At 34.2% G+C, this 24550-nt stretch overlaps 2 protein-coding genes across 21 annotated transcripts in view; one reads left to right on the plus strand and one right to left on the minus strand.

Moving 5' to 3' along the window:
* LOC147837115 (uncharacterized) overlaps nucleotides 1–24550 on the minus strand; it is a 533045-nt gene that overhangs the window by 369735 nt on the left and 138760 nt on the right. The window contains exons 2-3 of one of the 20 annotated variants that reach the window (XR_015478576.1): nucleotides 11351–12159; nucleotides 9302–10510 (exon numbers count right to left, since the gene is read on the minus strand). The exons of 18 other annotated variants lie outside the window; for them this stretch is intronic. The gene's annotated coding sequence lies outside the window, so the exon portion shown is untranslated. Of the gene's footprint in view, nucleotides 1–9301; nucleotides 10511–11214; nucleotides 12160–24550 lie in introns of those variants that run through there. One more of the 20 variants, XR_015478575.1, reaches the window with a different exon arrangement.
* cdh10a (cadherin 10, type 2a (T2-cadherin)) overlaps nucleotides 1–24550 on the plus strand; it is a 57460-nt gene that overhangs the window by 1105 nt on the left and 31805 nt on the right. Inside the window, 2 exon segments of the mRNA NM_001039633.1 lie at nucleotides 11841–12204; nucleotides 20332–20626. Of these exon segments, the coding sequence (NP_001034722.1) occupies nucleotides 11983–12204; nucleotides 20332–20626 (517 nt within the window). The 5' untranslated portion in view covers nucleotides 11841–11982.

Consider the following 24550-nt stretch of genomic DNA (forward strand, 5'->3'; position numbering starts at 1 on the left):
ATGACTGCAGCTGAAGTTTCCAATATCCTCCCTCGATCCCTATGCGTTTAATCGCCCCGTCGCTTTTTACAAGGAGGTGTGCACACGTGTTTAGAGGTCTGCGCGCGCGTTTGATCCTTGACATAAAACATATCACAGACAACGAAGGGAAATTGCTTTCATGCACCACTGTCTCTGTTTGTGATCCTTAACCCGAGGTTTTAGCTAAAGCGGTGCAGATTCTGAAGCATGTTGGCAAAGCTCTAACACTAAACCTGCATAAACATCGCTGTCTTTGATGGTGTTCATGTAGGATGGATAGAGCATGTTCAGCTTTTCATTTTAATTGTGTTTGTACCACTCGCCACTTTGAAAATCAAATGCAGTGAACGATCTCCAGTTAGGACTGCTTCTTGTCTGTGCGCACATCTAAAAGCGCCTTTAATATTGACCATTTTTAGCTCAGTTTTGATCAGATTTTCCTTCTGAGCTCAAGCCAATACATGCAGACTGTGATTTATACATCTGACGTGAGCACATAATGGCATGACTGTTTCACACAAATTAAAGCGCACACTTCCTCTGAGCCACTGTCACATGTATAATTGCCTTTCAACACAGAGATAAATCATGAGATAAAGCCCCACATGCTTCCTTTCTCTCTCTCTCCTGATATCATCTCTCTCGATTTCTTTCTCCTCGAAATGCGAGGCAATTTGCTTCATTACGAGGTGAAAGATCTGACCAATGTATTTCTTTTCTAAAAGCTACTGTACTGTAATATCACGTACACCGCGACCTAAGGAAGTGACCTATGAAATGCATTTTAGGGGGTCAAGGACTGTTCGTCTAGCAGGAGTGCCATCTCTAGTATCAGCGCCTGTGTACCTCGCAGCCCTCCCTTCCTTTTTGCCCTTCTCTGACAACACACATAATTTTTTTAATCAGACAAGACCTCCGTGGGCTCCATCCGAAGCTCACTTTTGAATTCATTAGATCCTCAGAGCCACACGGAATCAGAGAAAAGTGTTCTGTCTAATAACTCGGCCTGTAAATGATTGCCTTGAGTCTGTGAACCTGGCAGAATCAAAGCCGGTCCTCCAGGCAGGCAATCAACATGGTGCATATCTGATCTGTACCAAAGTTTCAAAACAAAGAAGACAGGGCATTAATATTGCAAGGGAGAGGCCAGCTGTGGGAGCCGTCCAGCATGAGGGATGGAGTGATGGGGAGATTCATGCAGGGAACGGAGGAGAGAAAAAGGTCTTGGGCTCCCCCAAGTGGTAACTGTTGCATCTGTGGCAGCTTGTTGTTGGCGTGAGAGTCTTCGGTGGAGAAGATGTAAATGTTTCTGCTTAAACAGGTGGAGCAATCTACGAGATTTAGGCTGCCTTGCGTAAGGCAAGGACAGTCATGGGCATAGAGATTTGCATTGGATTTGCATATGCGCTGGAATACGGGAGAAATGAGTTAAAAACAAGGTATTTTGTGTCAGTGGGGAGCGCAGATTCAGCTCCATGATACAAGGACTTAGCGCACTTGACTCTGAGCTGCGGGCATTAATGCTAATTCTCTAATTAATAGGTGATATACGGCACGTCCCGAGAGTGTATCTAATGCCCATCTCTCGCTTTCCCCGGCCAAATCACTGACCACTTATACCTTAAAATTCATGAGATGTCAAAGGCTGCTTATTATGCGGCGCACATCTAGGATTAATATTCTAATAAGGTTCATGGAAAGAGTTTAAATTATAACGGCTGCATTTAATCATAATAATAATCAAAGTGGAGAACATGTTACAAAACAGAGATGCTTTTTATGCCAGCCGGGGGGTACGTTTGGAAATTAACAAGGAAATGCACAGCACTTTATTAGATGATTTTAAGCAGTCAAAAAGATGTTTGCACAACCACATCGGTACTGTTATCATGCCGAATGATGAAGGGGATGTGTAAATTTACACACTTTCAGTAGCAAAACTTGAGAGCTTGTAAATCTGAATGTGAGAGCTTGCTATGTTAATATTTGTATTTGTTAGTTGAAATGTACACTCACAGCTCTGATGTGAAAGCTTAATCTCTTGATTTGCACACACAAACAATAATCAAAACACAAGTGTTTTGAATTTGAAGATATGAATGTGTCAAATGTCATTCAAAAACAAAATGACAGACACAATTATTTTTATTTTTTATGCTTTAGCTTTTTTATCAGTTGTGCTGTACAACCACAAGTTGGCACAAACAACCTCTGAGGTCTGACAATATTAGTTCAAGTTTTGACTTTTCCAGCTGCAAAACACACTTGTGCATGAAAAGGTGGAGCCATTATATTGGCCAATGCTTATCAATAGGGGAATTACCAACCTAAGTCACATATGACGTCACACGGGTTTCACTTGCGCAAATCAGTTGCAAAAAAAGGCTGCCATCAGAAAACTGAATGGAGTGACTAATTAAAAATGCTTGATTCTGCAGTTCTCAATTTATATCAGCTAAGTTCACGCTATGCTGAATCGTTCACATTACTTGTATTTGATTGCAGTAATCATTTCAGCAAAAACAGTTTAAATATGGTTAATGAAACTGCCGACACTAAACACTGAACAAATCTGAGTTCACACATCCTGCTGTACAGGTGCAGTTTGCTGTCAGAATGCAGTTGTTTTGCTTGTTGATGATTACCCAGGCCTTGTACAGTTCCATCTTCCTTCCTTGTCTTTGGCAAGGCAGACCCTCGGTTTTTAGCACTACAAAGTTTTGAATCTGGTAATCATGGAACATTATTTCTTGCACATGACGACACAGAACTAAATTGTTTAACTTTAACTTCTCTCTTGTAAAATCACTTGCAGTTTCATTAAGATATTTTGGGCTTGGTCATTTCATCTTATCCAACATCCATTGGGGGTGTGTTATCGCAAATGGACCTGTCAGACGAACGCAGCTCACTTTGACGTTAATTTTGCCGAATAACTGTGCTTATCACAGTGCTGGGTGACAAGCTGTTATAATACGCTGAAAGCATTATGTAAATAATATATATAATATGTAATTAATATAACTTATACAACAGCAAACTCTGTACCGCATTGGATGTCATTCGCTCACTCTGCAACCTCGATGCACACACATCCTGAATGTTTACAAACCGGAAATTAGCCTAATGACTAACTTAGCGCACCATAGAAATATTGTAAGAATATGTATTCACTTAGATTTTTTTTTTTTTGTCTTTAAATTTCATTAACTTTACAATATTTTTCTGTAATTAATTCCTTATTATCATTTTATTTATTATTTATGAATAAGCGGGAAAGTAATTTTGCTGGTTGGAGCCAAAAAGTGACATCACTAATGTACACATCGCAGCTGGCATCGTTTTGGTGGTTTCTCACCTGGTAGCCCTACAGCGTTTATTGTCCCGCACGTGGTACTGCAAAATTGCCCTCCACTTCACACATCTTTGCTTTAATTGTTGTTAACCACAAAAAAAAATGCAGTTTGATCCATCCCACTGCACTGTGTACTTTATTTTTAACAAATATGCAAAATACACCTCTTTTAATCTCAGTCTTGTAGGATTGGTAGTGTTATCTGGATGGCTAAGTTAGTTGAAATGACAAAGACGTAAAAACAACAGATGCTTTAAGAAAAGGCTTGCTACAGCTAGATTTATAACATCAATCAACACAGAATATACTTACAGGGTATTGCTCTCGATGACAAGAAGTCCAAATATTAAAGTCGAAGTTCCCAAACGTTAGGACAATGTTGAAATGCCACGTTGCCACGCCATGCGTCGTCTCTCCCGAATATTCTTCCGCTACCATCATTTACCAATAGGTGGCGATTGGATTATACAGATTATAAAGTACACTTTATATTGCTGTTTATTATCATTTAACTGTGTTTTATTTTCAAATCTATTCAAATGTATTTGTTGTCTATTAAAATCATGACCAAATTTTAAAAATATATATTTCCACAGTTTTAAAAAAGTAAAATATCAATGTAAAACATATTTAATAAAGTTTTGCCAAGTCACGTGCTGACTGGAGTTGTTCATTGGTCAGACTTTAGCCAATAAAATGGCCTTCATCTCTTCCTCAGCCCCCTGTTTTTTCACACATTTGCATTTATAGTGCACCTGAGTTTTGCAAAACCAACTCACTGCCAGATCTAAAGAGGCTGCGAGTGCCAACTTACAGTTTGTGTAAAACTGAAACTAAAAACTATGGTAAATGTATAGCACACAAGTGTGTCAAAATTTTGTTTATGTGAATAACATTTGACAAATTCATAATTATTAATCTGCAACTTCACATTCAAAATATGGGTTATTGCAAATCGAAAGAATCAGCTTTTTACATTTGCGCTGTATGTGTAAAATTCAACATCTACCATAAATATAAATATGACAAGTTATCACAATCAGGTTTGAAATATCTCAAGTTTTGCTACTGATTTACCTTTGTGTTATGGAAGGTATTTTAGTGAAAATTCCTGTTCTATTGATGACAAATAGGTTGATCTGAAATGATTGTGTCCAAAGACAAAGGAAGCTGAATGTAAGGAATGTTTTTCGAGAAATTAGAGGTCAGTGGCGAAGAGTGCGCTCTGTAATACTGGATTCTTGGTCACTACAGGAATTCAATGGTCTGATATTTTCTAACAGAGTTTAACAGTTTGTTCCGAAAAATAAAAATGCCATTCATTTTCAATATAATGGAATTGTTTTAAACAATACCCTGTATATCTTTAAAGACAGACCTATTGTGAGTTACAAGGTTGTTTATCGGTATATGCTTTTGTTGATGCCTGCATTATTGTTGTTATTCACCTTGGTTTAGGGCATTTTTTTTTTTTGTATTTTTTATATGAAATAGAAAAACAGTGTTATGCTTCCAGACATCTTTATATTCAACAGAATACCAATATTTTAACTTGGTATTTTATAAAACCAAAATACAACCAAATACCAAATACAAAAATCCAGAGAAACGCAGAATGAACATATACAACTGAAAAAAAAGATTCATTCATGTTTTACAAATGAACTATATGTGTACTAGCTAAAAATGAAAAGGGAAAAAATCTAGATGAAGACTTTATTTGGCTCAAGTAGGCCTACAGAAGTCCTAGGACTGTTGTACTGTGGCACACAGCATCATCTTTGTGAAAGCTTTTGAATAATATAAGATAAATCATCAAAATACACTATATATTTACTGTGCATTTAATTTTTTTTTTCATTCATGGTGCAGTGCTCAGCATAATTAAGTACACCCCATTTTAAAAAGGAATATTTGTATCCATTTCTCAGTGAATATAGGTGATGTGTTTTGGTGCATTTAAACAAAACAGATTTATTAAACAGATATATTTATAAAAATAATATTTTAGTCACTAAACAAATTGAGAAAGGGCAAGAAAATACAATTAAATTCACGCAAATTATTGCGAAAAAAATACAATCTACAAAATTCTAACTAAATGTTCAAATTTTTTAGCTTCTCTTAATTTTTCTCTTAATTTAAAATTTTGTATTTAATATTTTTTATAACATAAATTTGAATGTACTAGTTTTGGGACCGTTATCTTAAGTTATTTTGTTAGATGAGCTCCAGATTTGGCTTCAGTACTGACTAATCTAGTATAAAGTTAAAGTCAGAATTATTAGCCCCCCTGTTTATTTTTTCCCCCAATTTCTGTTTAACGTAGAGAAAAAAATTCAACACATTTCTACAAAATAGTTTTAATAACTCATTTTTTAATAAGTGATTTATTTTATGCCATGATGACAGTAAATAATATTTGACTAGATAATTTTTAAGACCCTTTTATGCAGCTTAAACTGACATTTAAAGAATTATCTAGGTTAATTAGGTTAACTAGGCAGGTAATAAGTAGTTAAGTTATTTTATAACGATGGTTTGTTCTGTAGACAATTGAAAAAATACATATATTTTTAAATGGGCTAACAATTTTGAACTTAAAATGTTTTTTTTTTTTTCTAAACAAAAAATGCTTTTATTCAAGCCAAAGTAAACCAAATAAGACTTTCTCCAGAAGTACAAATATTATCAGACATACTGTGAAAATTTCCTTGCTCTGGTAAACATCCTTTTGGAAATATTAAAAAAAAAAAAAAAAAAAAAAAAAAAAAAAATCAAAGGGGGGCTAATTCTGATTTCAACTGCATATGCACAAATATAATAGTGTACAGCTTCCTATTAAAAATATGAATTTAAAAGATGAGGGGTGTACTTACATATGCTGAGCACTGTACATAGCTATGTAACTTGGCAGCTAATCGCGAGCCTGCTGACCAGACTGAGCGCTAATGTGTTTTCTAACAGCAGTTTATAAATTGAATAGTGGCGTTAAACATCTCCCGGGACAGGCATTCAAACATTTAAGGGCATTAAAACTCTGTTTGCTACATTTAAGGGGATGCTCGTGAAAAAATCCTCTCTAAAAGGTGAAAAGGAGGTGAGTAATGTTTCACTTAGTCCCAGTTAATTGAATGTATCGCACATCGGCTGTCATGCTTAAACACTCAGGCTGAAAGCTCAGGAATAAACACAGCGCCCGGCCACTCTGCCAACAGCAATCACTATTTGAGGCAGCGAGCAAGAGCTTTTAGGTCGTGTGACCAGCATTTGAATCCGACCCTAGTCATTCTGTGACATATAATCAAGGTCTGCTATTGATCCCCTTTACGTACGTTGATTTCTCTCAGCTCCAATGTAGCTATAACACCCTTACTATAGTACTCCCTCTGGAAATCGATCTGGATGTGGAACGTATTAAGAGGACAAGGGAATAAGAAAATGACATTGGAATAAGAATCAATTTGCGAATAAGGGTTGTCTCTTCATTCACTTGCAGACTTTAATCATTGTTTGTGACTGCAGGAAAAATCCACATGGGATGTGAATGTTATCTCGATCAATATTGATGCCGAGGGTCTTAACTGAATAACAGTTAGAGGTTGTGCTAGAAATAATTGGTCCCCGTCACTGTGACAGACTAGTTTGTCAAATTTCCATAATGGATTTTTTCGCCACATTAGTCTAATTATCATTTTCCAGCTAATCATGCATGTGTATTTTAATAAAATATTTATTTTTAATAATTATAAATTTCAAAAGCAGCTAGGATTATATTGATTGCTTCATTCAAAAGATCAGCTCAAAACAGATGATTATTTTATAAACAAAGCAAAAGACTTTTAATCAAATTAATTGTTTAAAAACAAATGATTGGCAGGACTTTAGTTTATCCCATATTACTTAACTACACACACAGCATAACTGCAACCCATTTTGAAAATTTAATACTGTTATACATTTCACAGAAAATTTCTAAAATATTTTTTTGTGCATGTAACTCGTGTTTTGTTTTAATGTGCTACCCTTTTGTTATGTTGGTGGCATTTTTGCCCTATTAACTTATATAATAAGCACATTTTTGATTGCAAAGCCTTGACACCACACTGTAAAAAAAATTACCTTAAATTCACAGTAAATTACTGTCTAATAATTGCATTACTTTCACAGTAAAATACTGTGTGTAAATTCACAACAAATTGCTTTGTTGTAGTTCACAGCAATTTTACTGTGATTTTGTTGCATTAAATTACTGTGAAATTATACAGCCATTTATTGTAACTTCCCAGTAAATAGTAAAGTTAATTACTGTGATTTCACAGTATTTTCTTGTAGAATTAACCATATTTTAATGTGAAGCAGGCTTTCCTCGGCTAGTCATTCTGACTTTTACCCTGACTTTAAAATAATTTTTGTGTTTAACAGTGTTTGGTTTTATGAAGCAATTAATTTTGTTCAAGTTTATTAAGTTTTTGGCTAAGCACAGAGTTATGTACATCACAATCATTTTATGTTCCCATGTTGACCTTATAAAATTAAATAAAGGTGCAGTGCACTCAAACCTGAAAATTTACTATGGCATTCAGGTCACTTCAAAACAGGATGATTTTCTTTCAAGTTATTTGTGAAGATGTAACCAAATTGTTTTTGGGGCTGCAATAACAGTCTGTTATTTATTAATATAAAAAAGTGCCAATACTAGCATAAAAGGTCATTTGTATTAATGTCTATGTTGAATGAAATAAAAAGAGTTTGATTTCCTATAACCAACATGTAAAGATAAACCTTTTTTACAGTAATTTGCTGTAATCATGCTAAATTGATTCATTTAACAATAAAATTCGGAATACAACACATTACTGTGAAGTTACAGTTAAACCCTGTAAAGTGAAATTAATGTCATTTACTGTGAAAAATTACAGTAACATGTTGTGAAAATCTGGAATTGTGCAAATAATTACATTTTGATTGTTAATGGTTTTCCCTGAAAGTTTTTTTTTTTTTTTTTTTTTTTTTTACTGTTGATCAACAGTTGGCACCAATAAGCCTTTAGACAGGCCTGCTTCTAGATTTTATGTGGAGTTTTATGGAGTGTAACAACAAATGATAGAGTGCATGCATAAATACCCTTACTACGTTCTAAGAGCTGAGGTGTTTGTTTAGATTTTCTCACCTTAATATGTATAAGTGTGCTAAGGTCTCTGTCACACTCTTACACACTCACACGTGCACACAAATAATCAAGAAATGCCAATATAATAATAGTCTATGGGGCAAAAACAGCAACTACCATAATGAAAAGTTAGTAAATTGGTAATCGATTCAATCTAGAGTGAAGTCAATGCATTTTGGACTATTTATTTATTTATTTATTTGTTTATTTATTTATTTATTTATTTATTTATTTATTTATTTATATTATTGTCTAATGTCGGCTTGAGTAATAAAAATGTCAAGTATTATCATAGCAGATAAACGTACTAACCTCAACCCACAAAAAAAGTGTGTATTTTAATTTGACATTGGTCCATTCCTATTCTGATTTTCTGAACATACTGTATGCTCAGTATAGCTTCTGCAGCATCCTGATAGATATTATCACTCTGTTTGTCATGATCAGATCTATAACTTTATATATTTTCTTCTAAACTCTGAACTGAACCCATGAAGTGCTTGAGTTAACCAGTGAATTCTGCTGTGGGGCAGGATTTGCGCTTAACTGGTTTCAGGAAAATCCTGTATTGTGCATTAGTGCCACTAAATTAAGCTTTGAGATAATGTAATCTAGCATATAATTTATTTACGACTTACAATCTAGACAAAAACATAGGCAGCAAAGGTTAGGCACGATTTAGATTATTATAACAATTCTAAATAAAAATTTGAAGACATTTGAATGTTAAATACAAATAAACAGAAACTGTACACAGCTAAACATGTTTATTCAGAGGATTAGTTATAAAAGTTTAACTCAAAAAATAAAAAGATATACATCCTAATAATTATCTTCTTGTAAGAATTGTATTTGCATTAATGGTTTGTTATTTTTATTTTCAAATATTATTTTGCCAATGTGTGAACAGCTTCTTTTGAAATTGAAATAATAAGGCCTCCCCTGAAACTTCCAAGACTTTCTGAATGCCTGTAGACTGATTTTTTTGTGAAGATCTCAGGACATGATTGTCAAGAAAATCAAAAGCAGCCTTCTTTCTTTTTTATTACACATGAACCAAATGTTTGTAGTGTTCAGGATCATACTGAAAAAAAATATTAAATTAAAGATTCTGTCATGCAAAGATAAGAGAATATTTTGTACCATAAGTCTAACAAAACCAGAATATTTTTTTTTCTGCTATATAACCTAAAATATATTTAGCAATCAAACTATCATAACAGTGGAATTTGAATGATCTCATTTGTTGATACTAAGCCAGTAAATTGCAGAGCTTGTGCAAACATCATTCACCATCATCAAATCATACCTGATCTGATCCCTTCCTAACTACTGTTTTCTCAGCACTGTAATTTTGTTTCTTTTGTTATTGATAAAAAACCACAAGTGTATATTTACATATAAAGAGTTCAGATGCAAAAAAACCTCTAAGTGCTGCCAGAAATTTCCATCAAAAATGAACATTATTTTCAGCCTCCTTTGTATATGTTGAGTTATTTCACTTTAACGTCCAGAAACAGGACTTATTCTTTGCCATAAATATTTTTATTTCTGAACCTACACACATGAGCCTGATAAAAATGCTTATTTTAGAGGATAGTTTATGATGGCATTTAGAGGTTTTTACATCTAAACTCTTTATATATTCATCTAAATATGGCTTTCAGCAATAGGGGCAGCAAGGAATGTTCATTCACAGCATGTAACATAAAATCTATTTTTTAACATTTTTTAATTCTTCTCAATGTAAAATCCTTTCTTTATTAGTATTCAAAATGCTAAATTGCTTTTATCCTATTATGTGTTAAGTGACGTGTCTTTTTGGAGTTCGTTTAGAGAAAAAGTTCAGCTAAAAATGAAACTTTTATCATCATTTTCTCCCCCTTGATTTGTTCCAAAGCAGTAAGAGTGTTTTTGTTCTGTCGAACACGAAAGAAGATATTTTGAAAAATGTTGGAAACCTGAATGCTTATACAGTATATATACCGTTGAAGTGAGAATTATTAGACCCACTGAATTATTGGCCTGTTTATTTTTTTTCCCGATTTCTGTTTAACAGAGAGAAGTTTTTTCAACTCATTTCTAAACATAATAGTTTTAATAACTCTTTTCTATTAACTGATTTATGTTATTTTGCCATGATGACAGTAAATAATATTTTATTAGATATTTTTCAAGACACGTCTATACAGCTTAAGTCACATTTATCTACCACAGGCATTAGGATAAACCTGTAAAAAAATACTTTTTAAAGGTACTTCATGAAATGTTGCCATATGGCAACAACATCCAACAGTGGATCTAACTTCGAAATTTCAATTTTGAAACTTTCCTCATAATTTATATATATATATATATATATATATATATATATATATATATATATATATATATATATATATATATATATATATATATATTGTTTGAAATAGTTGGTGTTGCTTAACTAGGTTAACTAGGCAAGTTAGGGTAATTAGACAAGTTATTGTATAACGATGGTTTCTCCTGTAGACTGTCAAAAAATATATAGCTTGAAGGGGCTGATAATTTTGACCTTAAAATGATTTTTTTTAATTATTAAAAACTGCTTTTATTCTAGCCAAAATAAAACAAATAAGACTTTTTCCAGAAGAAAAAATTATTATCAGACATACTGTGAAAATTTCTTTGCTCTGTTAAACATCAATTGGGAAGTATAAAAAAAGAAAAAAAATCGGGGTTAATAATTCTGACTTCAACTGTATATTCACAAATAAAATGGTTACAGGTTTCCAACATTCAAAATGTCATATGTTGTCTACAACAGATTATTAATAATAATCGACTGACTTGGAAAACTGTAAAAACTGGCAGAATTGTATCTCTTAATGTTCACAAGGGGTTCTAAATTCTACATATCAAATTAATTATCTATATGCATTCTCTTAATGGTATTTATCAACCATCAAAGGCTTTATAATGCAGTAATTACTGAAAATCCACGGGTAAAACTCCAGCAATCCATAACAACAATCTGCCCTGATCATAACACAGACCTGCCTCAGTATTCCACCTTAACTGTGTTTACCGATGCAGGCGCTTCTGTTAATTGTAAGGGCATGTTATATGCAAGGTTTTGTGTGAGGCTACATGTTTGATCTTCTGTGAACAGAATAGTGCACGAAGGCCCAGTGGGATATATTCCACAAACAACAAAGAGATTACACTGTAAGAAACGAGTGTTGCATCTTGACAAGGGCTGCAGTGACCTCCAACACACTGTAACTTTTTCCCTTTGATTAATTTTTACAGGGAATCAAAGGAGGATCAAAGGCGATTCTACAATGTCAGGGTTGCTGATGTTGCCATCTACATCGCTTTCAATTCAGCGCTGCCTCGCCTTCTTAGCTTATTCATAAGGAGTCGCTGTCATCGTGACGATCGATTGGCTGCAATGATAATGAATCACTTCCTCTGGCTGCTTCCACTGGTCTTTCCGCACCTGAGCTCCCCAGTCATACTGCTAGAGAGGAATGATGGGAATCTCTTTCACAACTGGAGCTATCAGATGAAAGGAGATAAAATGGTGCTGCACAGATCCAAAAGGGACTGGATGTGGAGGCAGTTCTTCCTGTCGGAGGAATACATGGGAAATAACAATCAGTATGTCGGCAAGGTGAGCGTCCAAGATAACGCAGGCCCACAAGCCCCTATGTCAAGCAAAATAGTGTTTGGAGGAGATGCAAATGCCTGATTTTATTTATTTATTCATTTATGAATGGAGCAAGTAGCAATCCACACTCATACAGACTGGTTTTGCTGTTTTCATTTACATTTGTCAGGAAACAGACAGGTTTCAACACAAAGCCTTTCACTGTGTGTAGAGTAATTCAATCCTCTTTTTAAATCACCACTTATGTTGACGTCATCTTTACTTAGCGGATGTTCGATTATTACAAATATAGTAACAGTTTATAATAGCTGCATGCTATGAATCATTTATTAAGCATTAGCAAATAGTTCATCATTTGTTAAGCATTAAAGAAACACTCTACTTTTTATGGAAATATGCTCATTTTATAACTCATCTTGTTTTAACAGTTGAGTTTAACAAGTTTTGAATCCATTCAGCCGATCTCGGTATCTGGTGGGGACATTTTTAAGCATATCTTAGCATAAATCATTGAAACATATTAGACTACTATCGTCCATGGTAATAATTTCATAATCATTTATGATTTAATATTTAGTTATAATCTGAAAACCCTTTACTCATCGAGATAAGGCTTTATAAACGTGTTTTTGTGGAGGAACATTTTTTGAATCCACTGTAGCATTAGCGCTTTAACATGTTTTGGGTATGATTGTTTGTACATCTTCCACCAGCCAAGACTCCTTACTCGGCAAAATTTGCTCTTTTTGACTCTGTTATCATTTGTCTTGCATTTAAAGATATCGGTTTTGATGTTTAACAAATGATTTGATTACTTTCTCACAATGATTAATTTCATTTTAAACATTTTTCCACATTATATAAAAACATAAACACTTGTTTGGTGTCATAGAACACATTTTTACCTGCAGTTTTTCCCAAATCATTTGTAAAAAAAAAAAAAAAAAAAAAGCTTTGTTTGCATCGATCTGATAAATATCATCGTATCAAATACTTGATATATAATAAATAATATTATAAAATTACAATATACTCTGTTGTTTGTATAAAATCTAAAATCTTTTATTTTTCCAGATAGGCCTTAAAATTAAAAAGTTCAAAAATTAAAGTTCAAAATAAAGTTCAAAATGGCTTAAAATGGTTTAATTCATACATATTATACTGTATTTTCCTTAATCATTATAGCTTTTGTTTTATTGTTGTTTGTTTATATAATTGTTTATAAGGACTTTAAATAATTGTAAAATTGCAAATTTGTTGGTTGGATACATCAAATCATACTAAATAGGTTGTTTAAGTCTCTATGGGTGCAAGGCACTCTTCGCTGTACAAGCAGCTGATTTCCAGGCACTGCATTATGTCATTTCACTTGCTGCAGGCATGTACAACAGCAAAACTCCTTAATTATTACATATAGAATGAGCTGTACTATGCTACCATATAGTTCCTAGACATATCAGCCAAGAAAATAGCAACTTTACATTTTCCATTTTCTCAGTACATGATGCAACTAAGAGTCAAGCTTTAAATAGAAAAATGGTTTAAACTCTATGGTCATTTTAAAGCAAGATTTTAAAGTGTGAGGCTAATGGTCTAACCCGATTGCATGACTTATGCTAAGCTAAGCTAAAAGTGTCCCCTCCAGACCTGAAGATAAATTCAAATGGTTGAATAGATTCGAAGACAGTTCAACTGTTTAACTCTAGACGACTTGTAAAATGAGCCTATATTTCAAAATAAGTGGAGGGTTCCTTTAAAGTCAAATTGAAAAACCTAAGTCTTCAGTCATACCGTTTGAACTAAGCAATTTAAGTTTGCGAATCCAGAATGCCTCTTGGTTCAATAACTCAATAACTATAAAGTAAAGTTACCTCCTCTACGTGACCCACATATTTCCTCTGTTCTTATACATTCTAGCTGCTTGATGTCTTAATCTATTCAAATATTGCTGTCAAAGAGTTTTTATCTACCATATACTAGATTCATGTTGATCCATTCATAATTACAGTTGAAATTTCAACACATTTATTTATTTCTTTGTACACCTTATTTGTTTTTTCGAGGGTTATACGGTTTGACATTGCATTTAAACACGATGCTGAGTGCTAGGCACTTCGACTAACTTGATGTCATCATCAAAGAACATAAAGTAACGCAAATATGCATTACGCACTCGCTGAGGCATGAATATTCACAGAGGTAGAGAAAGACAGAAAGCGAACGAGAGTGGGAGAGAGTCATTTCGAGACAGAATACTTTGTAGCAGGGTTTAGTTTTTTACCGTTCTCATTTCCAGGACAAAGTGGCTCCGCAGAGACCTGACAGGAATCAACAATTATGGGCTATTTCACTCACTCTTTTTCATTCCCCACCATTGACTTCCAACCCATCTGCAGTGACTGTGTGAAGGAAGGGACTGCAATTCATCAAGCCGCAGTTCGGAGGCATGCTATATTTATGCCACATTAAACATGAAAGAGGAGTCCATACTGACATTCAGCAGCGCATTCCCCTGTTATTAAAACACTGACTGTGTTGTAGACGCACAGAACTTGTGGGAAAATGTTTAATATGGTTAAAATGTTTTTCTATTTCTATTTTATATTTTATATTTTTGTTTTGTTAAGCAAATATATCACATACTAATAGTGACAACCACAAAAGAATACATTTGCATTAACAAGATTGTTTTGTTTCTATAAGCCCCTTTCACACAGTTATACCGGTAAAAGTGTTTCCAGAATGACTTAACTGGTAAATTAAAAAAAGCACTGTTCACACAGGCAAGGATGTTCCGGAATTTTTCCAGAATAGAACGTTCACAAATCCTTTCTAAAATACCAGTAAATTCTGACATTAACCAGAAATGACCTCTAAACAGCTGCGCTTGTATTTGTAAACATAGAAGGGGTCGGGCTTTTGTTGTTGGTTTCTTTTTTATTTAAAGTATTCATGAAGCTGCTTTGTCCCAGAGACATCCAAAGGCAGAACCACAAACCGCACAAAATGTTTACACATTTGACTACATTACAAATTCTGTGGATGGATAACAGTTGTAAACAAACGTATGGAATAACACTTTCGCATGTTGAGATGTACATATTGTGTGTGTGTGCTGGCGCTCACCGGAGAAGTGTATGATACGCATTTTATCAATAATTTTTATACAGTTGGCATTAAGTAGGAACATAAAAACGTTATCTGATTAACATCTAACACCTAAATGTGTCTGGAAACGTATTTAAAGGCTTTTATTTCCATAAACAGCAGAGATGCATCTGAATGTTCTGATTGGCTGGAGTAGACGTCTCACGTCAGTGGTTCTAAATGTAAATGAAAACTCTTTCTGGCAATTTTCCTTCTGCGTTCACACAGAGCAGCATTCCGGCATATTACCGGTAATATTACAACTTCTTTTTCTGGAAAATAGCTGCAATGAATTTACCAGTATTTTCAAAAAAGGCCCTGTTCACACATGATGAATTACAGGTAACTTTCCGGAAAGGGCTGCATGTGTAAAAGGGGCTTAACCTTTACACAATATCTTATAATACCCTACAAGTACAATGAACCTTTTTCATGATAAAGATATTCTTTTTAAGAGTATCTGCTCAGTGACATGCTGTGGAAAGGGAAAAAGCATATTGATAAAAAATAATGGGAAAAAATACATAAATAAATAACACTTCAATCACAGTTCCTAATCACAGATTTATTTAGAATAATCCAGTAATAAAACAATACTAACAATGAGTATGGACACCAATAATTAGATTTTTTTGCGATTAAGACAATACTCTAATTAAGAGTTAACCATGTAAACCACAATTTTTGATTAATTTAATCAGATTAAAATCATAATCAAACTATAGAGAAATCGAATTAAGACGTGTGGAGTATGCCGATTTTAGTAGCATAATTAAAGTGCAGTGCAGGCATGTAACCACCTTAATCGAACTATTACCGTCATGTAGGACTTTTCGTTGTGTTTTGCGACAGGATAGTCCACACACACACACACACACACACACACACACACACACACACACACACACACACACACACACACACACACACACACACACACACAGGGGGGGCGTGCATGAAATGTTTGTGAATAAAAGTGAAAGTGGCAAACTGCAGTAAAAGTCGACAAATTAAAAATGAAACACCCAAAATTGCTTGAAACTCCAGAGGAAATAGGGATATAGCAATGACGCAGTGACATTAATCGAAGTATGTGCTATAACATGTAATGTATTATTAGATTAAAGCAAATAATTTGATTACTGATGTCCATGTAAACGTAGCCATTTGTCTTTTTCTAATGAAATAAGATGTTAAAAATATGTATTTTAAAAATAATAAGTATAATTAATTATTTTTATATTTATTTTTATTATAAATAATTAGGAAATGTTTTTGGTACAATAAAAAAATGCTGTTATGATGACAATTCGACAAGCTAATCCAGAAAAAAAAAATTATGCTTGAAATGTCATTACAAAAAAATGCAGTATTTAAACCTCAAAGGAAAAGAAAACGAGTCGAATAAACACAAAAAAGTCCACCCCCACCAGAATGGCTACGAGCCTTTTATCCGTAAGCCAAATGTCCCATTTCTAATTTTTAGAAAAATGAAGTTACTGCCTTTTGCCTTTGCAGGGCAGTATGGGTGAAGTGGACACTGTCTACTTGTGATTAGAAAAACAACCCATGCTAGGCCAAATAAATAGCTTTATTTTTTTAAAACATAACACTTTTTGATGCTTCCCTGTCTTTCATTTGCCCTTTCGATCAGTTAATGTGAATGACATGCATGTTTGTTATCCTGTTGAGTGTGTTTGAGGGGTCAGCTGGTGATTTTTGTCTAAAAAAAAAAAAAACAGCCCTTATTGTCCAGGATAAATGCATTAAATGTCCATGACTCTGACCAGATGCTGGACCTCCATCTACACTCATAAACACATGAAACACCTGCTTATTAGATTTTTTTTAAATTCATTGAAGCCTGTTGGAGCCCATATAGCCTCATCCCACTGGTTAAAATTTAATTAAGCATCAGACAGTGACAGTTGGACAGCTTTAGGGCAAATAAACTCATTTAAGGGAAACCGAATGACCCAGCCAGTGGGATGTATCGGGGTAATTCTTCAATTAGGGGAACTTTTCTGTCCCCTACTAAGGCTTTAACAGGAACAATGACTACTGTGTGTCTCTTTTTTAATGACTTTCACCTAACAGTTGTGTTAAATGTTGAAATATATTTTTTTTCATTTTAGGCATGTTCTTATACTTTGTATGTACTATGTTCTTGTAGTTTGCATACATTTTTTTTCTCAAATAAAATGTCATTGTTATCACAACAATGTGCAAGCAAAGGTGAATAAATCAAATTATAGCTTTACCTATCTGTATACATTGTAAAAAAAAATTAAATATGTAAATTAGCATTTTTCAATATTTTGGTTTTTCATTTTTGTTTATTTATTTATACTTTTAAATTACATTATTGGAAATTTGTCTCTCCTCCAAAGACTTTGGATGTTAAAATATATAAAAAAAAAAATAAAATTGTTGACATTTCTAGTTTGATGGGGGTATTTTTTCTATTATTTTAATAATAATAATAAACAGAATTTTTATAAAGCAGCTATAAAACTAGCATTTCAAGGCACTTTACAAACATAAAATGTTCAGCGGTAGAAGATACAAGGAGTAATGCAAATTTAATAATAAAAATCATTAAAAACACGTTATTATTAATAATAATAATAATAATAATAAGAGATCTAAAAATCATGTAAAAGTCAAACATAATAAAATAAAAGCTACCCTTAAAAAGTATGTTTTAAGAGACGATTTAAAAATACTCAGGGATTCTGCATCCCGAATATCAGAGGGCAAAGAGTTCAACAATGTAGGTGCCAATGAAGTATTTAGCTGCGTTGACTGAGCAGTTAAAAGACTAGCATCAGATGAGCGTATAGCACGTCTAGAAGTGTATGGGATTAAAAGCTCAGATAAATATTGTAGTGCTAGACCATTGTCTAGTTGTACGCAAGCATAAGGATTTTAAAATCAATTCGAAAACTGACTGGAAGCCAGTGCAGATTTTTCAAAATAGGGGTTATGTGCTCGCTTGAACTACTCCTAGTCAGCTGTATTGTGTATGGTCCTATTGACCTTATTCTAAAATGCGGAAGTGCGCCTGTTTTCGCGTTTGTCTTAGAACTTTCAATTCAGTCGCCTATGGGAGAAATGACTAGGAATAATAAACTGCAGAAAACGGTCAAACTACTTGCTCTACAAACAAAAGTTTGCATGACTATATACAGACCAAGTAGAATAATATAATAAGAAAATATCAAATTGCAACATCAAGCAGCGTAATGAGCAGTTTTTAACATCAAAAAATGAATGGAAGGGAATGAGACCGGAAGTCTCGAGCCAAAAAGATTCAAATGGCAGCGCCCGCTCGTCGGCGGAGAATAAGGTGAATAGTGCCCAGTGGAATTTGGTACTAACTGTTCGTTCACACCAAAAGCGGCGAACATGCCAAAGTAGTAGACTAATGAGGTTAAATGACATTTGCCCTAGGAGCACTGTACAAATGTGGTGGCGCTATTGACAAATGCTCAGGGTCTGTATGCGATATCTAGTGTATATATCTAGTATGAGTCGAACCAGACGTCCACCACTTAAGAGAAGTTCAGAGAATGCAGTCAATGCACTTTGGTTTTGACCACAGCTGTTCCCAAGTGTTTGATTATTGTGGTCACTGGATTTCCAATTGTTTATAATATTTTCTCACATGAACATACATTTAAAAAGGTTATTGGTGAGTCGACTTTTTCCTAAAAAAGCAGGTATATCATGTTAATTATAACAATACAAAACAGTATTTCTGCTTCAGAATATTTCAGACATGGACTCATATTGAATAAGTGGAGCAAAACCACACCACACGCAACACATTGATCTTCCATCATTAAATGAATTTGATCAACAACTTTTTCACGCTAGAAAACATGTTTTTTATGCAAGAATGTAACGCCCCTTTAAATACAAAATCAATTTAGCGGATTTTAATGCTCTCGTCTGTTGACCATAGGCGGACATCGTTGTCACCTTTGGTGTGAACACACAGTAATTGTAACTTGTTTAGGGTAGCTTTTGGAACTCCAGCTAGCAAAGCATTACAATAGTCAATACAGGGAAATACAAAGGTGTTAATTTATTATTCAACAACTAAAAAGGGCAGCATGGGACAAAGTTTGGAAATGTTTCGCAGATAGTGTTTTTTTTTTCCAAACCTATATAATATTTATAATACAATACATTGTTTCAAACAATTAAAATATCAGTAAAAGCCGTTTTGCTAAACTGCATAGTTGAATTTTCAGCATCAAAAGTCAACAGAGCAGAAATCAAGTTCCCATAACGCAATTCCTAACCATAAATAAATGGAACAAATCTGAAAATTATGAAACATGTCTAATTTTATTTAACTGAAATATGTCTTTTTTACAGTGAAGTCTGTTGTCACAAAAGTCATAACAGTGCAATATTAATGATCTGAGATTCATAAATAATGCTGGTAAATTGTAGAGCTTGACTCATATTGGCTAATCAGATGCTTTCTTAACTGCTGTTGTTTTAATTTTTCTAATCTCTTTATTGTGTAGAGCACTATTGATTTGGTTTCCAACAACAATCAATACAAGAGAACAGTGATTAAATCATGGAAATCACTCATGTGAAAGCTTTTTTATATATATAAATGCAAATGGAAACGCAGTGGTAAAAAACAGACTAAAAGCTTCATTAGTATTTAATGGAACACATTCTGAATACTTCTACTTTTAAGAGTCTGTGGCTTTCATGAGTGTCTATTGTCCCTCGAGAGCTTTCCCTCCAAAAGATTCTTCTTCATGATTGAAAACAAGACTAGCCGAAGTCCACTGCTTAATAAAAGAAGACAGCGTATCGTTTTAACATTTTGCTGAAGGAGCAACTTTATATCGCTCTGCTAGTGTATGATTGGAGTGTTTGATTTGAAAATATCCACACAGATTTGGCAAATATCGAGTGTGCGGTTAAAACTCAATCTGCTTTCTGCCCATGCAGCTTCGCTCAGACAAAGACCGAGGAGACGGGACTGCCAGATACGTTCTCTCTGGGGAAGGAGCAGGCACAGTTTTTCGTATCGATGAGAAGTCTGGGGATTTACATGCTACACAGAGACTGGACAGAGAGGAAAAGTCCTCTTACACACTGCAGGCCCAGGCTTTCAACAGGATCACGGGCCTCCCTTTGGAGCCTGCCACTGAATTCATTGTCAAGATACATGACATCAATGACAACGAGCCCAAATTTACCAGGGCTGTCTACGCTGCCAGTGTACCTGAAATGTCAGACGTCGGTGAGTGAATGAAAATTACTTTTTCTCCCCTTGTTGTTATTTGAAGTGCATTTGCTGTCAGGCTGGAATACTGCACCAGGGTGTGATATTGCTGTCACTGCAGTGTTTTTAAGGTCAAGGATGCCGCGGTGCTATTGGATTTTAGTGGGGTTTTGTTTTTTTATCCTTCCTTTGACAAGTCGCTTGAGCATGTACTGTTATGAGGAGGAGCATTTAGACAAAAATGAGCTGTGCTTTTTAGGGTTTTTTTTTTTTTTGCTTAATTTTAACACTTTGATCAGTATATAATTACTTTTGTTTTTTACTCTTTTTGGTATTGTTTTACTTTACAGATTTTTTTTAAGTTGTCTATGCTATTTAATTTAACTTAACTTAACTTAACTTAACTTAAGTAAATTTTATTTTATTTTATTTTATTTTATTTTATTTTATTTTATTTTATTTTATTTTATTTTATTTTATTTTATTCAGAGTGCCACTGAATGTAGATGATAGATCACCGGCCATGTTGATAGATCACCACATGCACATAATATATGCATGTTAAATAATTCATGTTTTCTTATTGTGAAATAAAAATTCACAAACTCTTTACAACAAATTAACCTAATCCGTGATTAAATTGTAATATTACAGGCCATTTTGTGACCAATTTGTTTTACCCAATACTTCGAATTGAAGGAGCTTATTAAGTGTGTACAAGCAGTAGCACCACACCATTAAGTTTACCAATTTATTCTATGCCCACATGCAACAATTTTAATGTACAGCTAATGAAAATATATCAGATTTCATTTTTTGTAATTCTTGTTGTATAGTTGCACGGTTGTAACCAGCATATGCTACATTTTAGCACAGTATTTTTTTTTTCAACAGCACATTTAGTTATTTTTAAATGAGAATAAACACAGCACAGAGAATGTTTTCTCTCCAACTTAAAGGGGAAAACAAAGGTGTCAAAACAAGTTGGATATATAAAGTTACACTATGGTGCCGCAAAAAATGTTTTTAACATTTGGTAGTTTTGCTTTTCTCCCATTTCCTCCCTTTACAAGTAGATCTTAAGTAGCTTAGTTTACTTTAGTTCTGTTTGCTCTGTAACGTTTACAGTCTTTGCTTTGTACATGCTGTTTGTCAATCACTTCAGAGTTTCTGCAGATGTGCAGTGAAGCAAACAATCAAATAGTCCAACAGTGGTGGTGTTTCAGGGTTGCCCACCCTTCCTGTTCGACTATTATTTTACAATTCTGATACTATTTTGGCTTTATTTTTATTTAATGTTTTACAAATTTGCAATATTGGCGAGGCAGTGGCGCATTAGGTATGGCTGTCGCCTCACAGCAAGGTTGCTGGGTCGCTGTTTCGAACCTCGATGTTTCCCAGAGATGGGTTGCAACTGGAAGGGCATCCGCTGCGTAAAAACTTGCTGGATAAGTTGGCGGTTCATTCCTCTGTGGCGACCCCGGATTAATAAAGGGACTAAGCCGACAAGAAAATGAATGAATGAAATTTGCAACAATGGTAAATGGGTACAATGAGATTTTATTTAGGCCTGCCTTTGCTTGATGGTTATGTCTAGCCCTGCCTGCTGCGGAGGATCACTTACTTTTTGTCAGTGACATACAGGTGGATGGATGGATGGATGGATGGATGGATGGATGGATGGATGGATGGATGGATGGATGGATGGATGGATGGATGGATGGATGGATGGATGGATGGATGGATGGATGGATAGATAGATAGATAGATAGATAGATAGATAGATAGATAGATAGATAGATAGATAGATAGATAGATAGATAGATAGATATGTAGATATGTAGATATGTAGATATGTAGCCGTTTTCTAGGAATGCATATGTAATATTACAGTATGTGCTGCAGGTAGTCAAATGCAAATATATGTAAACAGTAAAAGTGCCCGCAAGGCACTGCATCTCTCGAGTCCTGATGTAGTGTCTGATGGAAGAGATTCTATTTGCTCATCTTATCACATTTTCTATTTACATCTAATTCCCATTCGCACATCATCTATCACCACTGTCTCACACAATCAGTGGCTCTGTGCTAGCAGTGACACGACACCATACATATTCACAGCGCATGAATATTCAGCGGATTCATGCTGCTTCTCAGTAATATCATAATAACCTCTGGTTATCCCGTTTCCAATCAAGTCAGTCCTCAAGCAGTGAAGCAGTCTGTTTGGTATCATCTCCCCAAAGAAAATCTAATGATGCTCTTCCTTCTCTGATATGGGCTCTCATGTTGAGCTGGAATCTAATATTAGGGACCGTACGTCTTATTTATGAAATTATTGCCCTCAATCAAGGGGCAAGTGTCATCACATTATGAAGCGCTCATTACCCTCTGACACACAACTCTAGGATAAAATCAACTTCTGTTTAAGTAATGGTGGTAAATCTAGATTAGAGGCAATATAGCCTTTGAACTATTATGAATGGTAATAATTCAGTTTTGAAAACAAAACAAACACCCGGCTGTTTTCTTTTCATGACTGTTCCCCTTGATAATAAATTTATTGAGAGCTTGTAAAGTTATTATATTATATTATATTATATTATATTATATTATATTATATTATATTACATTATATTATATTATATTATATTATATTATATTATATTATATTATATTATATTATATTATATTATATTATATTATATTATATTGTTTTATATCCCATAAAAATATGTGAGTGAAATCATTTTAATCTTACTAATAAAGCAACTGTATATCTCAAGTGCTACTCAAAGGAATATTTTATTGCTCAGAGGTTTTCTTTCACAGTTCTGCAGACTCAGTTATGCTCTCAATTATGTTTGATTGAAATATTGACTTTGTCTCCGACATTTATTCTAAAATGCCTAAGGAGAAATAAATATTGGCATGCAGTGTGTAAATAAAGTTAATGGATTGCAAAGTTCTGAAAGGATTCTGAGATAAATATGACATTTCACACCAGTTCACACTAATTCTGATTAGATTGTTGACTTTGACGAATTAGAACATTTTATGACATTGATGTTTTTGAGCGTTAGCATGATGTAGGAGACTTGGCATGTTTTCAAACATTGTAGGTTTGGATTTGTTAAAGCAAAGTGTGGTGTGACTATGGTTGTCACGATACTGGAATCCGATACCAATCGGTACTGCAATTTTAAAAACGTCCATTTACCATGAACATTTAAGTGATGTGGAGCACGTTCTTAAACAGCGCTGATTTGCTCAACAGAAATGACTGTGATTGGCTGTGAAGCTGATCAGTTCACTGACCTCTCTGCTATTTACTACTTGTAACCACAGATACAGGGACATTGGAGCATGTGAACACAATGGCAAATCTGCGCTGTTTAAGAATGTGCTCCACAGTACTCAAATGTTAGCGGGAAATGGACGTTTTTTTTTTTTATTTAAGTACAATTGGTATCCAATTCCAGTATCGTGACAACCCTAGACTCCTGTGTTAGTTTCTTTGAATAAGAGTGAACAGAGCTATTTTAAACAAGCGAACCAAGACCTGCTGAAAAGATTAAATCACTCAAACTACAAACGAAAATATGAACACAATACAATCCAGCAGGCACATGAAGTCAACATGATATCAGACTGACTGACATTGTACCTCAACGTCGCAGGACGTTGCATTTTGTTTAACAATGTAAATTTGATTGACGTCAGAACCCAACGTTAGGCCGACCCCAGTGTCCAATGTCCAATCTAAAATCAACCAAATATCAACATCTAATGATGTTACAGCTTGAAGTTGTGTGGATATTACCACTATGACGTCTATCAGATGTTGGATTTTGATTGCCAGACCTGAAAAAATAAATGTTAGTATTTGACATCAATGTGATGTTGGTTTAAGATGTTGACTCGATGGTGGATTTTGGTCAC

Source organism: Danio rerio, chromosome 2 (genome assembly GCF_052040795.2).
Source record: "Danio rerio strain M-AB ecotype USA chromosome 2, GRCz13ab, whole genome shotgun sequence".
In the NCBI taxonomy this organism is placed as follows: domain Eukaryota; kingdom Metazoa; phylum Chordata; class Actinopteri; order Cypriniformes; family Danionidae; genus Danio; species Danio rerio.